Source organism: Colletotrichum scovillei (genome assembly GCF_011075155.1).
Source record: "Colletotrichum scovillei strain TJNH1 chromosome Unknown Contig00012, whole genome shotgun sequence".
Classification (NCBI taxonomy): Eukaryota; Fungi; Ascomycota; class Sordariomycetes; order Glomerellales; family Glomerellaceae; genus Colletotrichum; species Colletotrichum scovillei.
Window position 1 is genome coordinate 407,319 of NW_023336270.1, and position 14,972 is coordinate 422,290.

Consider the following 14,972-nt stretch of genomic DNA (forward strand, 5'->3'; position numbering starts at 1 on the left):
GAAAGTACCACAGAACGCTACCGCCACGACCTACAATACTTACTTATAAAGCGTCGAGACCGCCATGTGCATCGGGGTGGGTGTGATTTGTCGCGGATGGCTCACCCCCCTAGCCGATCTTCCGCTGCGGAAATCCGGGGTCGAGACGCACTCACGGCCGATTTACTGGGTCCCCGGAAAATCGCACACCATCAACCGACCACACCACATATGATACTGACTGTTCAGCATCAGAATAGGCCTTTTTGTGAGAACTATCAGACTCAAATCGAACTTCAATATCAGAGGAAGCTCATAATATTCAGTTCTGCAGTTTCTTTCATGAGCTTCATCGACATCCCATACCCCTACACATAAGCAGAGATAGAAGCACCATCACAAGTCATGTCCGACCGCCACATCTTTACCTCCTCGGAGGGACTTGTTGACAAGTCTCTCAGAGGATTTATCTCATACAACCCTTCTCTTGGTCTGGACCAGTCAAACCGTGTGGTCTTTGACTCAACATACGACAAGTCTAAAATCAGTATCATTTCTGGCGGTGGCTCCGGCCACGAGCCCGCATGGGCAGGCTATGTCGGCAATAACATGCTGGCGGCCTCCGTATCTGGAGACATCTTTGCCAGTCCGTCTGCGAAGCAAATCCAGTCTGCTATCGAGCGTGTGCCCTCAGATGTGGGCACGATCCTTGTCATTACCAACTACACTGGCGACTGCCTCCACTTTGGCCTCGCGGCTGAAAAGGCACGGAGTCGTGGGCACAACTGCCGCATGATCATCTGCGGTGACGATGTGTCTGTTGGAAAGGCAGGTGGCAGCCTAGTAGGACGCAGAGGACTTGCCGGGCAAATTGGTGTTCTCAAAGTCATCAGCGGAGCAGCTGGCATCAAGGCCGGCACTCTCGACGACATCCACAAGCTTGGTGTTTCTGTAGAATCCGAGATTGTGTCCATCGCGGCCACCATGGATCACTGCCACGTTCCGGGACGCACAGAGCACGCTCGCCTGAGCGCCGACGAGGTGGAGATCGGAACCGGTCCTCACAACGAGCCCGGCTACAGCAAGGTCTCGCCCGCGCCTTCTGCAGAGGGCCTGATTGACCAGCTGCTGCGGTACTGCTTGGACCAAGAGGATCACGACCGAGCTTATGTCAAGTTCAACAATGACGACGAGACGATCCTCCTTGTCAGCAACTTCGGAGGCATCTCCTACCTGGAAATGGGCGCTCTTGTCGACGAGCTCCTCGAGCAGCTTGACACCAAGTGGAATATCAGACCGTCGAGAGTGTACTCCGGCCCTCTGGAAACCTCTCTCAACGCACCTGCATTCTCAATTTCCTTGATGAACATCACAGCAGCATCAAAGAAGTGCAGTTTCTCAGCAGAGCAAATCTTCCGATTCGCCGATCTCAAGACCAACACACACTGGGAGTCGATGGCTGGCGCTCAAGCCGTCCGCCGCGACAGGAAACTCCAATTCGTGCAGTCACCTCCTGAAGAGCCAAAGAAGATTGAGGCAGACCGCGACGTCAGGATGGACCCGGCAACGCTCAAGTCCATGCTTAACATGGCTTGCCAGGCAGTCATCGAAGCCGAGCCCGATCTGACAAAGTGGGACATGGTGATGGGTGACGGCGACTGCGGTGAAACCCTGAAGACGGGCGCTTCGCATCTCCTTGATGCTCTAGACAACAAGGGTATCGCGGCCGAGGGATCCATTGTCTCAGTTCTTCACGAGCTAGAGGACATTGTTGAGAGCAAGATGGGTGGCACGCTTGGTGGTATTCTCGGCATCTTCTTCGTCTCGCTCAGCAACTCCGTAGAAGAGAACGCCTCGCTGGCAAAGTCGCAAGGTATCTTGCCTCTCTGGACACTGGCGCTGACGTCTGCTCTTGAGCACTTGAGTCATTACACACCCGCCAAGATCGGAGACCGTACGATCCTGGATGTCTTGATCCCCTTTGTTGATGCAATTCGCAGCAAGGGTTTTGAGGGAGCTGTCGAGGCAGCGGTCGAGGGAGCCGAGTACACGAGGAAGACAAAGGCGAAGCTTGGTCGTGCGACGTATGTCGCAGCGTCTGGAAAGGATACGTCTTTCCACCCCGACCCTGGTGCCTGGGGTGCAATGGTTGCCATTAAGGGCTTGCAATCCGGCATGGCTTGAGTGGGAGCTTCCTGTTCTGTACCTTCATTTCCACATATAATTTAGCGTTAGACTTGAATTTACCAAAACTCTTTGTTTTCAATTCCGCTTCATTCTCTGGCAACTCCGAGAACGGACATCACAGGCCTTTCAATGAAACTTCCGCTACTTTGGCCAAAGTATCGACAAGTTCATCATCGTGAAGCCTCACTTACGTACTCACTCTAGCCCAGTCTCTCCAGACACCATTATCAAACACTAGTAGAAGTGATATATAACTGGCAGTCTACCTTAGAACAATTTGTAGTTTCTTGTCGATACCATGGCTAGATGGTCAACTATGACGATATTATCACTCCAGGCCTTGTGAGTATTTGAGTAAGGACGGAGCTCTATAAGATGCTGGTTGTAGCCTTTACTTCGATCTGTGGCAAACGAATAGGCGCGCCATACACTCACTATAGACACGAGGAGAGCTGTCAGTCATCAGCCTCATACCCAAGGCCGCGACGGCACTCTAAATTTCTGAAACCGGCTCTGATCGAAGTAGTAAGCTGCAGACATCGGTTCTGAGCCTATTAACCCTGAGGCCAAGATCCACCAGCGGCCTCGGAGCTGGTATGACAGCATCGTTCCGAGTTGACTACATCATCCCGACGCTTGATTCGCCAATGGATCAAAGATGCCAGGGGCTCCAGCAAAATGCAAGCACTTTACACATGGTGGACTAAGGCTCTACCCAGAAGCTTAGCTCTCTCATCTGCCGGCGAGCACCCACGCTGCCGGGACGCGAGTGGCCGTTCCTGAGGGCGCCCAAACTGCCGGGAAAGACAGGGAAGCAGCATAAGCCATTAGACTGTCAAGCTGTCAGGTCCTTGTGGCAGATCAGATTGACCAATGGAGGTAACAGGGTGCCACTAGCCAAGCTGGAAGAGCCTGAATACGTGAAATATGCTGCAGCTGAAAGCTGTTCAGTACTTAAGTTCACAAGCACTCTATTCTAGAAAGGATTTCTCACTCAACAGCCGTGTAGGCTTTAGGTAACTTGATCCTTATTCGAGAACGCTCATCACAGCCTATAGGCTCTTTGGCAGAGTCTCCTTTTTACTAGATCACTTCATCAGCATCGGGCTCATACATACGAATCCCACTTAGCATAACTCCCTTTGGTTCAGCCAACGTTCAGTACGGTTTGTTCATCACATGTATCACTAACGACACGCCTGTGTAATCTCGGCGCAAGTTGTATGAATCTGCTCGTTATTACGTTCTCACCGGCTCATGGCCCAACCTGCCTAATGAAGAACTCACGATGGCACTGCCCTCGTTCGTGTTGACCGGATGACTTCGGTTCGGGGACTCGGCTCGGCGGAGGCTCCGCTCCCGAACACACGCCAATCTCCCTAGGGCAGGCATGGAAACCGGGGTTCTAAGTGTCAGCGGCTCGACTTTCTCAAAAAGACGTAACATCAGAAAGACCCCTTTCCCCAGGATTGCGGAAAAGTTTTGCCACGTCTCCGCACCGTTCGCATTGGCTGCGGCTCACATCCGGGGCATTCTTCCGGGAGGGGGGAAGCCGTGGGAACGTGAATGATTGCCACATTTCCGCAGGCTTCGTATTAGTTATGACACACTCCCACCGTCCGTCTCTCTGACCCCCCGGAGGAAAAGCTGTACACATGAACACATGTTGCGGGGCCTGCCCCGCATAAGTGTTCCAGCGGCCGGGTCTCTTGGGTTGCTGTTCGAGGCTTTGAGCTGTTCGAGCTTACCGGGAAGCTTCAGCTCTTGGCTTGTTTCTTGATGTGGTCATGCGGCCTTGATCTCCTGAGGTCCAGACTTTTGGATATTGGAAGGAAAACTGGGACATACCAACCTCAACGTTGCGGATGTTTTGTTGTTGGATGAGACTAGACCCGGAACTATGGGGGCGCTTGAGGGTCCCGGGGAAATCGTATGCGCCGGGTTACCTATTTAGGCAATCCGAGGTCCGGGGGCACAGACGTGATCTCAGTGGCGGGTTGACCGGGTCAATCCTTTTGAGTTCAAGGGGATCCAACTTGCGGAGTCTGGGGGTTCGCGGGGGCAAGGTTTTTTGGGGACTTGAGGCTCCTATGAATGGGCCTAACGACGTTCTGCTCACCGTGAGTTTTTGCAAACGGATAGTTCAATGCTGACACCGGGAGTTGGGATAGACTGATACACGCATCTCAAAGTCGATTGCCTCGATAATGGAATCTGTACGCAAAATCATGCCGAGATCGGAGCCATGACAAGCCCATGCGTACAAATCAACCCGGGCCAACAACTGACAAGACGGGAACTGAAAGAGCCAAACACTCCACAAGGATGTCTTACAAGTCAAACCCCTGGGAGTCTGTCAACTTTTCCCGTTTGCCGTTTGCCTCCCCCTCATCCTACGATTACCCGGACTGCCCGGCGTCTGGTGTCCGGTGTTCGTGCCGCAGTGGTAGCTGCCGAGAAACAGCTCTCGCCTTCCACGTACCTCTTTGCAGTGCCAATGCTGTTGGTTGACGACAATTGGCTGCCCTTCTCCAATGACACGGGCATATAGCCACGCTTACCATCATCCTTACCTAGGGGGGTGTGTTGCGATTTGTGCTGGGACGAAGGGTCCTAATCCGAGATGGGTAAGTCAAACCCCCCACTTCCTGGCACCCCCCTGTTTCTGGCACCCACAAAAACGATGGGATCACAACCCAACCTCCTCATTACTATTAACTATTGATCCTCAACCACACCCACTACAATACAACTGCCAGCCTCACTAGGGCATTCAGAGTCGCTGGATTCAGCCGTAATAACCTCCTTTTCACCCGCTTCGATTTGAGCCCGATGGATATCCCTGATGTTCGCAAACTTCGTGTTGGGATCGATCTGAACAGTCTTCCTCTTCCTAACTGCAGCGTTGGTAACTTGAGCCCTCAGGTGAGCCAGCTGCTGCTGGGCAACTGCCAGTTGCCAGGCCTGCTCTGTGAAGCCTTTTTTCACCTTCCTGAACAGCAGCCGTTGAGTGCTGGTATCATTGTCGAGTTGGGTGTATAAGTGCAGTTGACCGCTGAGCTCTGCCAGCTTCCTGGGTGTCGACCAGACCACTGCAGAGGAAGCAGAATCCCATGGCTCAACAGGGTAGTTTGTTGACCATTATGGCATCGCTTTTGACTGGTTGGTTTGGGTGTGGTGGGCTTAGCAGAAGGCTCAGGTAATACCATAGGGTTCATCAGGGCTTAACCATCGCTACAGGGTGTAGACCAGTCCACTTCCAACCACTTCTGATGTTCGAGACTGATAGACCAGCAAGTCGAGCCTTCTGGTAACAGTCCAGGAAGTTCCTTTTACCTATAATGGTAGAGTCGTTCCATTGAGACAAGTAACCGAGCTCCTTCCGATAGGCTGACTTAACAGGGCTGAAGACAGACTGGTCAAGTGGCTGGAGGACATGAGAGGAGTGTGGTGGTAAGAACAGTAAATGGATATTGTTAATATAGCAATTCCACATGAAGTCTGTCGTCGTATGACTCCCATGCCCATCCACAATCAACAGTCGAGCCTCGCCCTCAGCCTCGGGCATAGTCTGTGGGATAAACACCTTCTCTAACCATTCAATGGCAGTTAAGTCTGTAGTCCAGCCATTATCTGTTGCTGTAAACTCCCACATCGTATGGAACCAGATGTAATGGAAACCACTGTTGTTGGACCGTCTTCCTTGAAAATGATAAGAGGACGAAGTGCCCTACCCAAGGCTGAGATACACTCAATGATAGAGACCCATGCCCTCCAGGTTGTTTCTTGCGAACAGACGTCGTCTCAGCCATGCCCAGCACTAACCCATTAGCTCCTGACCCTCGAGGATGCCAGTCTCATCCATATTATATCTGTTGGCTGGTTTGATGTCCTTGATCTCAGGGATAGCAAGGAACAAACCAGTTCCTAATGACCTCAGTAGATGCCCCATTAACGCGTCTAGAATCGATGGAACGACTTCTCTGAACCTTAATGATAGGGTTCCTTCTCACGAAGGCATAGATCCAGCCTTTTCCTAATGGTTTGGTATCCCCAGCAGCAGCCAGAACTCGCTCTGCGAATTCCTTCACCTGTTGGTGCGTTGGTGCGAGGCCCAGCGAAGCCTGAATGCGAACCCATTGTGCCAGCTTACTCTCCTGGTCAGGAGACAGCCTCTGCCAGTCAGCAAAAGCCACTTTCCTAGTCTGACCACCTTGGAGACGTAGTTGGAGGGTTGATCGTGGTATCCCATACTCCAATGAGGCTCTCTTTTGACTCTTGCCGTTTGAGATGTCCTCGAGAGCCTGACGAAGCTGATCTTCGGTATATTGAGGCATTAGATATAGAAGAAGGTATGTGCAAAAAATGAGCCCATTTGGACTCGAATTGAAAATGTTGTGATAAAAGGAGGTTGGGGGTGGGCATTGCGTTGTGGTGGATTTTCGCGTTTTTGTGGGTGCCAGAAACAGGGGGGTGCCGGGAAGTGGGGGGTTTGACTTAATGCCGGGGCCTTTTATGCCCGCCGTTTCTGATCTTAGAATAGCAGATCGTGACCAACAAAACAAAGTTAGCTGTCGTGTGTTGCACTTTTTTCTGGGCCCATTATACCCCCACGTACCTGACTTTGCTGCTCATCGTGACCGCTCTCCCCCCCACGAGATTCAAATCTTCCAATTTTCTCTGATACTTGCTCCCACATCCTACGCGCTGACTGGTGAAGGAAGAAAGAAAGAAAGAAAGAAAGAAAGAAAGCAGACGCAGCTGAACAACCTTCGACAACTCCAATCATGACCCGAGACCGACACGCGAGCCGCGCAAGTTTCGCATGCGTACGATGCAAGAAGGACAAGAGACGATGCGACATCTCTCAGATTTTGAGCTCGGGGGACCGAATGGACCGGTCCTGCACCTCATGTCGAAACAAGAACGAAAAGTGTGAGGTCCGCTACGGCGAGGATAAGCGCAGTCAACGACAACCGAACGAGACCAAGGCACTGCAACGGCGAATGCAGGCACTAGAGGAGTTTGTCAAGAACGTCTCCAAGAACCCAGAGCTCCCAGTCACGCGGCATAAGACGGATGAAGATTCGGATTGTCTGATGGAACAGGCAAGACGGACTGTAGACAACTACCAGGATGCGAGGATACGTGCCTTCCCAAGCCCTGCCAGCTCTTCAAGTCCGGGGACTCAAAATATGACGATATCGATCTCTCCTCCGGAGGGAGGACAGACGAGTTGGGCTGTGACGTCGCAACAGGAGCTTCACCCCGCCTCACACTCAAGATCTGTGTCATTCTCGGGGCAAAACAGACCAAAGACCGACGACATTACACACAATGGCATCCGATCGATCTCCTTCTCAGGCCCCAGCAGGCCAGACTTTGACTGCGCGTCCGAGGGCTTCCCCCCCGTCATGGAAGAGGTTGGAACACCCGATAGCATGCAAGACTTTGACCAATTTCTTGGCTCGGCGACTCTATTCCCGTACTCCGAGAACCAGTCGCGATCAAGGAGCCCACGAGGGGAAGGCTCTTCTTTTGAGGACGACACGAGCAGACAAGCTCGCGGTGCTCTCGAATGCTTCCCCGAGCCAGAACCAATTGTGTCCCATTTGCTAGACCTTTTCTGGAAATGGCAATCATCTCACCTCCTTGTCGTTGATCGTGCTTTATTCCTCCGTCATCGGGAAATTTGGGACGATAGTGAAGGACACCGCGGCGATCGAAACTATTATACCCCATGTCTGTTGTATGCAATCATGGCTCTGGCATCGATGATAAGTCTTGACAAGGGAGTCGTGCGATACTCTACTTCTACCGGCGGTGTTGCTGGAGAGACTTTTGCGAAGCGAGCACGCTCAATGTTTGATCTAGAGATGGACCACCCGACCATCTCCACTGTCCAGGCGGCTTTGATACTTGGTTCTCGATATGGAGCCATGAAGGACAACTCTCTTGGTTGGATGTACAGTGGTAAGATACTTTTTAAGTCACAAATATATGTCCATCCACTGATGTCTTTACTATAGGCATTGCCTTCAGAATGGCGAGTAAATTGGGCCTCCATCTGGACTGTTCTAAAGCTGTTGCGTCTGGCAAGATGAGCCAAGAGATGGCCAGTCTTAGAAGGAGAGTATTCTGGGGCTGCCATATTGAAGACAAGTAAGTACACCAATCCATACTTGACCATTCCCAGCAGTGAGTCGAGTGACTAACATTCGGTTGTGATCAGCCTCTTCAGCGCTTACTGTGGGCGACCAAACTCCTTTATGGAGTGGGATATCACCATTCCCATACCTGAGCGAACCTCCAAAGGCGTCGGCAAAGACGAAGCCGAATCGACTTCGTCACTTTTACATCACACCTCAACGCTCTCAGTGCTGTGTTCTAAGATACTAATCAGTATCCACCGTCAACGGCGGCACTCGTCGACGAGTGAGATGAGATTGAAAGCATCCCAACTTCACAGAGCCCTATGGCAGTGGCATCACGATCTCCCTAAGAGCTTGACATGGTCCAGCGATTCCAATATCCTGGCACAGCCCCACGTCTTCATCTTGCAGTAAGTATATCCAAGACTTCGTGTGATCGTACCAGCCAAGCCTTAAGTACAGGAACTAAAGAAGCACGCAGAATGAACTTCTACTTCGCTCTCATTCTACTTCACCGGCCATTCCTCCGATTGTCTTCAAAATTCCTCGACGTCGACGACATGAGCTCTTCGGCTCTCAACTCCACACACGCATGCGCTACAGCAGCAGCAAACATCACAAAGCTCGCAACGACTTACAGACGATCTTTCAACATGCGACAGATGCCGCCATCGATCGTACACTTCGTCTTCATCGCGGGTAGCATTCATCTCCTCAACCTTCGTGCAGGACAACCAGGTAACCACGAAGCTCTTCTTCAGAGTTCTACTGAAGCCTTGTCCGAGCTCGGGAAGTCATATCCAGTGGCGCAGAAAGCCAGCTCCGAGTTGGAAAGCTTGATTGAGAAGTGGAGGTCCGCGAAAGAGGCCGAGAAGAGAGTCGCGGAGACAAGTAGGGTGGCGCAAGAGGTTGAGAACAGCATGAGCTCTGGGTGTGCGATTCGGCCAGGGGTATCTAGATTTCTCGACATTGATTTTTCTCCTCTGGAAGAGCTTGGGGAGTTTATGGATTTGAAAAAAGGCCAACAACCTGCTACGAAGTCTGTGTTTGATATGCCGGCTGATATCGGCTTCCACGAGCAGCTATCGCTGGATCAAAACGGTAATGATTGCATGTTTCTGGACCAAGATTGGCTTCAGGATGGAACAGGATTTGAGAGCATGGACGGAAGCGGCTGTCCATGGATGTACAATTAATGACGAAAAGATGTAGAGCTGCTAGATGCGCTGTATACCACGAATTTGGAGTCTTGAGACGAGCATTTCTAGTCCGTGGGTGAGATGTGAACAGCCAATATGAGATCTTAGATCGCCGATACATTCTTAATAATGGCGGGGTTGGCATATCTCATCCTCGATGAACCGGCATCTCATGCTGGACAACACAAGAGCCTAAATTACAAATCAAGACCGTGGTGCTGCCGCAGGATGGTAATCACTTGAAAGACATAGTCTTGTGCATCAAGAGAGTTCGATGTTCGACCCCGGGCTTCTTGACCTCGGGAGCAACTTGAAGTTCTCAAGTGTCGTCGAGTCAACACTGCTACGGAGTCAAATGGTGACTCCCATGTTCAGACTAATTGAAGTTCACTTCCAAGAATAATCATCGAATCTCTGCTCGGGTGTCATTGAGGCCGATTTTCGGATCCGAATGATTTCAAAACTTGCTCTGCAAATACAGACAACATGCAGATTCCGAAGATAAAGGGCCAGTCCGGTCTCCCACCGCTGTGAGCGGACTGTAACAGAATCAACGAACTCCACCAAAGGGGTCGTTTTTGCACTAGACAGCGGTCACACCGTCTAAGTCCACGATTATCCCTGTCAACTCTAATATCTGAGCCCCCTTTCAATCTTTGCCGGAACTTGCGGAAAGAGCAACATCCACTACACGACATGAAGAATACATGTGCTGAGTACATAAGTCCGTGCTTGTAGTGAGAATTCCTAAGCTCGGAGGACTTTAGAAATCAGAAATAGCGTTTAGAAATAGGAATTGGACCGCGCGCATTTGGTTCAATGGTTCGCGAGCAAATAAGCTGAGACCTTCTTACATAGGCTAGACTGCACAAAGTAAAACCTTATCTAATATAAGAGAGTTCTCGGAACCCCATGCCTCATTTCCTTCAACTTGATGATGGGGAGATTTTGGGATGTTTCCTCACAAAAAAGCGTAGGAGAATATGACTTCTCCCCGGTAATGCGGCACATTGTCAATTAACGTTTCCTAGCGCATTTGCCTGACTCGGTGCACGCGTACGAGACGCCCATGATAGTCTCTGCTTTAACAGAAATTGATGACTGCTATGCAATATAAATCCATAACGACCCCGAGTCGCGATGGTGACAGTCTGAAGATTAGGCTAGGTTTTCTGTTTTAGGAATTGTCAGTGCCCTTTGGGCAACATTTGCAATCATGCCTCGTCACTCTTTTATCAAGTCACTCTTTTTTTCGTCTTTCATTCTCACATCTCTGGCCGGAAGAGGTCCAGTCAAGCACCCGAAACCGTACCATGAGGTGCCACAACGCTCCGGCAATGACTATACTGGATTTCCCGATAGCACAACTACAGATCACTTGAATCCTCGACAGGAAACGACCGTTGATGGCCTAACATCCATCGACACCTTCACTTACAACGGGGAAACATGGACTGCGTACGAAGACATCACTCGATTCGATGGCCCGCTCGTCTTGGTGTCTGCTTCTGGAACTCGCAGAGAGATTAAGCGATACGTTGAAGCCTCCACGGACGAGTCTGTATCAATCAACCGAACAGTGGACGCATATTTTGGCCTGGATCCTGCAAACGATGTCAATCTCAAGCAGAATGACGTGTTGGCAGAGCGTCTTCTCCAAGATGGCGAACCTGTTGAGGAACACGTTCGCGACGTCATCGACCTGTCCTTCCTGCCATGGGATGTGTACCTTGGAAACGTCCAGGCTAATGATACGATGGCCCTGGACTGGCAGTCCATGACAAAGAACTACGCACCCTGGAATGACATGTCTGAGGCTGCAGACGGAACTCACTCTAATTACACTTTCGATGGCTTGCTCAACGGATGGATGCCTGCTTCTCGAAAGATCTACCGGGGCCTCGTTGACACAACCGACTGGGTCGATATCACTACATTCGCCGACGTCGACTCCCCAGATCCCGATATCGTTCACATTTGGTTCTCTATCAAGTATGTCAAGGGCAGAGTCCTGCGTGCACAGAAGTATGCTCTGGATTACAAGCAGTTCCTGCCTTTGAAGGCGCATCCTACTGCCAATGACTTTTACCCTGCTTTGATGCGATTCGCCGATTACTGGGACTCGCACGTAAAGGACGAAATATCTTTGACCCTTCCGGATGAGAGCTGGTCGGATATTGGAAAACATGCCTTTGCTGTAGAGCTTGTTGGTCGCGCTGGAGGTGTCACTCCCAGATACGGTGCCTTCGAACGCGACTACGGCGGATCAGAATACGACGGCTTCCAAGACATCATGACCATGTCGCTCACGGCTAACTTGGCCTGGGGGCGATTTGCCCAGGCCAAGGCCATCCTTGAGAACTACATGGACTGGTATGTCTACGATAATGGAGCCATCAAGATGCGTGGGCCTGCCGTGCCCCAGTTCGGCATGTCACTTTCTTTGATCGCACGCTATGTACAGTACACGGGCGACACCGCGTTGCCGGAGAAGTACAAGACGAAGATCCTCGCCTGGGCCAACATGCTCACCACGCGCCAAGACGAGAACCTGAAGCTCCCTGAAGACGATCCATACTACGGCCTCATTTCTGGCTGGAGCGAATCTGATGCGGCACTGAGAAACGATGCATGGCGGTTCGAGAAACCGTACTGGAACAACGCAGCGTTCGCTGCTCGCGGTCTTAAGGATCTTAGCAAGATTGAGACATTTGCCGACCATGCCAATGACTGGAACACCCGCGCTGAACAGCTCATTAACCAGACATCCCTCAAATTGGACCAATGGATCCAGAGGAACTTCACGCCTGCCTATGTTCCTGTCCTGCCGAATGAGACAACCCATGTTCTCGAGGACCTGGCCGAAAAGGGAGATGCATCCTCTCAGTGGTGGCCGCACCGGGTCTACTCAGAACTGCTTCAAGCATCAGTGCTCTCATCAAACCACACTGACATGGTAATTGACTCCATGCGCGCCTACGGAATTACTAGCGTGGGTGTTGTTGCCAACGTGACGCCCCTCAGGTCCGATACTCGCGACATCTTGGGCTTCATTTCATATGGCTACGCCCTTTCGTTGCTTGTCCAGGACCGCCTTGATGAGTTCGTGCTCTTCTTGTACTCTCATCGTTATCACGTCTATAACAGGGGCTTATGGCTTGCGGCTGAAGTTGCCGGAACTGGAGGTGGTTCCAGCACATACTGCCAGCCTTCCCAGTTTACGGTTCCCGTCTTGCTTAGGGCAGCACTGTTGTTCGATCACCCCGACAAGGATGCTTTGCTAGTTGGACGAGGCGTTCCGAGGAAATGGCTCAGCAAGGGTAAGGTCGGAGTGCAGAGAGCCCCGACCAAATGGGGATCAGTCGACCTCGATATGCAGTTGGACGAGAAGGCGGGTACCATCACGACGGTTCTAGGTTTCAGTAAGGCGCCTCCAGCTGAAGTTTGGGTCAAGATGCGGATTCCGGAAGGGAGTCAACTGAAAAATGTCACTGTCAACGGTAGTGCGACGGAGTGGAAGGGAGAACAGGTCATATTGAAGCTTGCCTCGACGGCGCGTAGTGCTACTGTCGTGGGAACTTTCTAGGCGCTGGTTTTCGATTGATAGAGATGATTACACATCTATGTCCCATTCAGAGCACCGATGATTGTAACGCGCCCCCACCGCATAGGCTAGCTTGCACTCCGTACTCCAGTCACGCGGTAGGGGTCGTGTCCTCTTCTCTTGACTTGTTCCTCCTCCTTCCCAAGTTCTTTGGTCCAGAAGGCTCCGTGCCTTAGTCTTTGTAACTCCGTAGAATCGGCGCACTGGTTTGACATTTGATGGCCAAGGCGAGTCTGGGCCAGAATTGTTTGCAAAGATGGTAGAGTCCAAATCTAGGATAAGGTAATCATCGTTGATGAATTGAACCTTCACTTTGTGACCTTCGTACGAGTGATCTGACTTGGTGTTGTAGAGCCCTGCGGTTCGCGGGCAGAGGAAGTCGACGAAGCCAATGTTGAGGCGACCGATAGTAACCTCCCCTTCCAAGAGGGTTGACTTCCTCGTGATGAAAGACTTCGTTCTTTTGATGGCTTCACGTGCTTTCGCAGTAATACTTTCAGGAGAATCATAATCTTGCTCCCAAAAATGAACACCCCATGACCCATCAAACGGATTATCCATGTCGAGGGCGTTGTCCGAATCCTCTTCAGCGTCTTGGATGCTTGTCCATGTGTCGATCTCATCTGGATCCAACAAATAGTAGCTGAATATAACATCTCCCCGAGTCTTTGGGAGTTGGCGGAGTGGTAAAGTTTTCTTGAGTGATGCCTTCTGAAGCGCCGCGCCAATTCCCTCCCGGATTGCTTTCATTGCCTTGCGTACCTGTGACCTTTGCCCTTTGCTGAGTGCATGAGCCCTGTATGCTTTCTTCCGCAATTGAATTTCGCTTTTGTACTCCTCGCGACTGATATTCGCTTTCTTGACCAAGTCGTCTTCGGACGTTCTGCAGATCATGTCGTACACTCTATCTTGATACGCCAATCTTCTCTCATCGCAATCACAGCCGGCGTCGTCTTCACCAATGGGGCAAACGCGATAAAGAGATTCATTAGCGCTCGTCGCAAGACTCGACAGGTCCGCATCGAAAATGCTCGGACGTGGCGATTTGAGAAGATGAGCCTCAGCACGTGCTTCTTTGTATCGAAGGTACCATGCTGGGTATTGTTCCTGGTGGTAGCTCGAGCCCATTTGAGATCGTCGTTGGCCAGGCAGGGTTTGCCCGCCGTATCCAAGTAATCAAGGCAATGTAGGAGGAAGACGATGTGGAGGTCCACACTATTCGCAGTACTGGTGTTTTTGTCTGATTGAAATTTGGAAGTGTCGCCTTTTGCACTAGTGCCGTTCCCATCTTGTGCAATCTCTTTTTTTTCCTTTCTGTCATGCGGAAGATCTTAATGCCCGGTAGTCGGGACAACGCCTCAAAAGTAAGTAGTGCCCTGCACCATTTGTACATTGATGAACATTCCATCCAAAGTCTGAGACAAGTTATTAAATGTTGGCTTGAATTATGACCTGAAAGGAGCGCAAGCAGTTTTCCCCAGTATGTCGGCTTATCCGATCACTAACCACCCGGAGGTGAAGCTGGTGGTGTCTACAGTAAGGTAACTTCCGTAACGTAGGCAAGTGGGTGACATACTCGATTCCCACCTCGAAGATGTCCTAGCTCTTTCCCCTATTCCGCCCTTTTTGATAAAGTATTCCGCAATAGGTATCTGAAAGATAAAAGTAACAAGAGAACTTTGAAACATGAAGAATACGAAAACCAAGAACAATCTAAGCTAAGAGCGTATTATAATATTCGATTGACCGTCATCCTATTTTGTCACTGACTTGCTTGGATACCTCAGCCTGTACTAATCATCGCCTGTGCTCCTCCGCAATGGCCAAGGAATGATCCTCTCTTACCAGCCG

At 50.9% G+C, this 14,972-nt stretch overlaps 4 protein-coding genes across 4 annotated transcripts; 3 read left to right on the forward strand and 1 right to left on the reverse strand.

The window, feature by feature from the left end:
• Positions 1–384: 384 nt before the first annotated feature.
• HER10_EVM0005100 (dihydroxyacetone kinase) lies at positions 385–2,163 on the forward strand (the record flags this gene model as incomplete). Its single annotated transcript, XM_035474725.1, has 1 exon — positions 385–2,163. The coding sequence occupies one exon, from the start codon at positions 385–387 to the stop codon at positions 2,161–2,163; it is 1,779 nt and encodes a 592-aa protein (XP_035326169.1).
• A 3,902-nt stretch (positions 2,164–6,065) lies between these two features.
• Positions 6,066–6,503, reverse strand: HER10_EVM0010457 (transposase; the record flags this gene model as incomplete). The annotated part of the gene is made up of 1 exon (XM_035479916.1): positions 6,066–6,503. One exon carries the CDS (start codon positions 6,501–6,503, stop codon positions 6,066–6,068), a length of 438 nt encoding a protein of 145 aa, XP_035326323.1.
• A 450-nt stretch (positions 6,504–6,953) lies between these two features.
• HER10_EVM0005858 (putative fungal specific transcription factor domain-containing protein) lies at positions 6,954–9,514 on the forward strand (the record flags this gene model as incomplete). Its single annotated transcript, XM_035475461.1, has 4 exons — positions 6,954–8,139; positions 8,196–8,328; positions 8,399–8,728; positions 8,800–9,514. 4 exons carry the CDS (start codon positions 6,954–6,956, stop codon positions 9,512–9,514), a joined length of 2,364 nt encoding a protein of 787 aa, XP_035326193.1.
• A 1,219-nt stretch (positions 9,515–10,733) lies between these two features.
• Positions 10,734–13,103, forward strand: HER10_EVM0000402 (uncharacterized protein; the record flags this gene model as incomplete). The annotated part of the gene is made up of 3 exons (XM_035470186.1): positions 10,734–11,255; positions 11,406–12,653; positions 12,726–13,103. The coding sequence occupies 3 exons, from the start codon at positions 10,734–10,736 to the stop codon at positions 13,101–13,103; spliced, it is 2,148 nt and encodes a 715-aa protein (XP_035326017.1).
• Between the last annotated feature and the right edge of the window lie 1,869 nt (positions 13,104–14,972).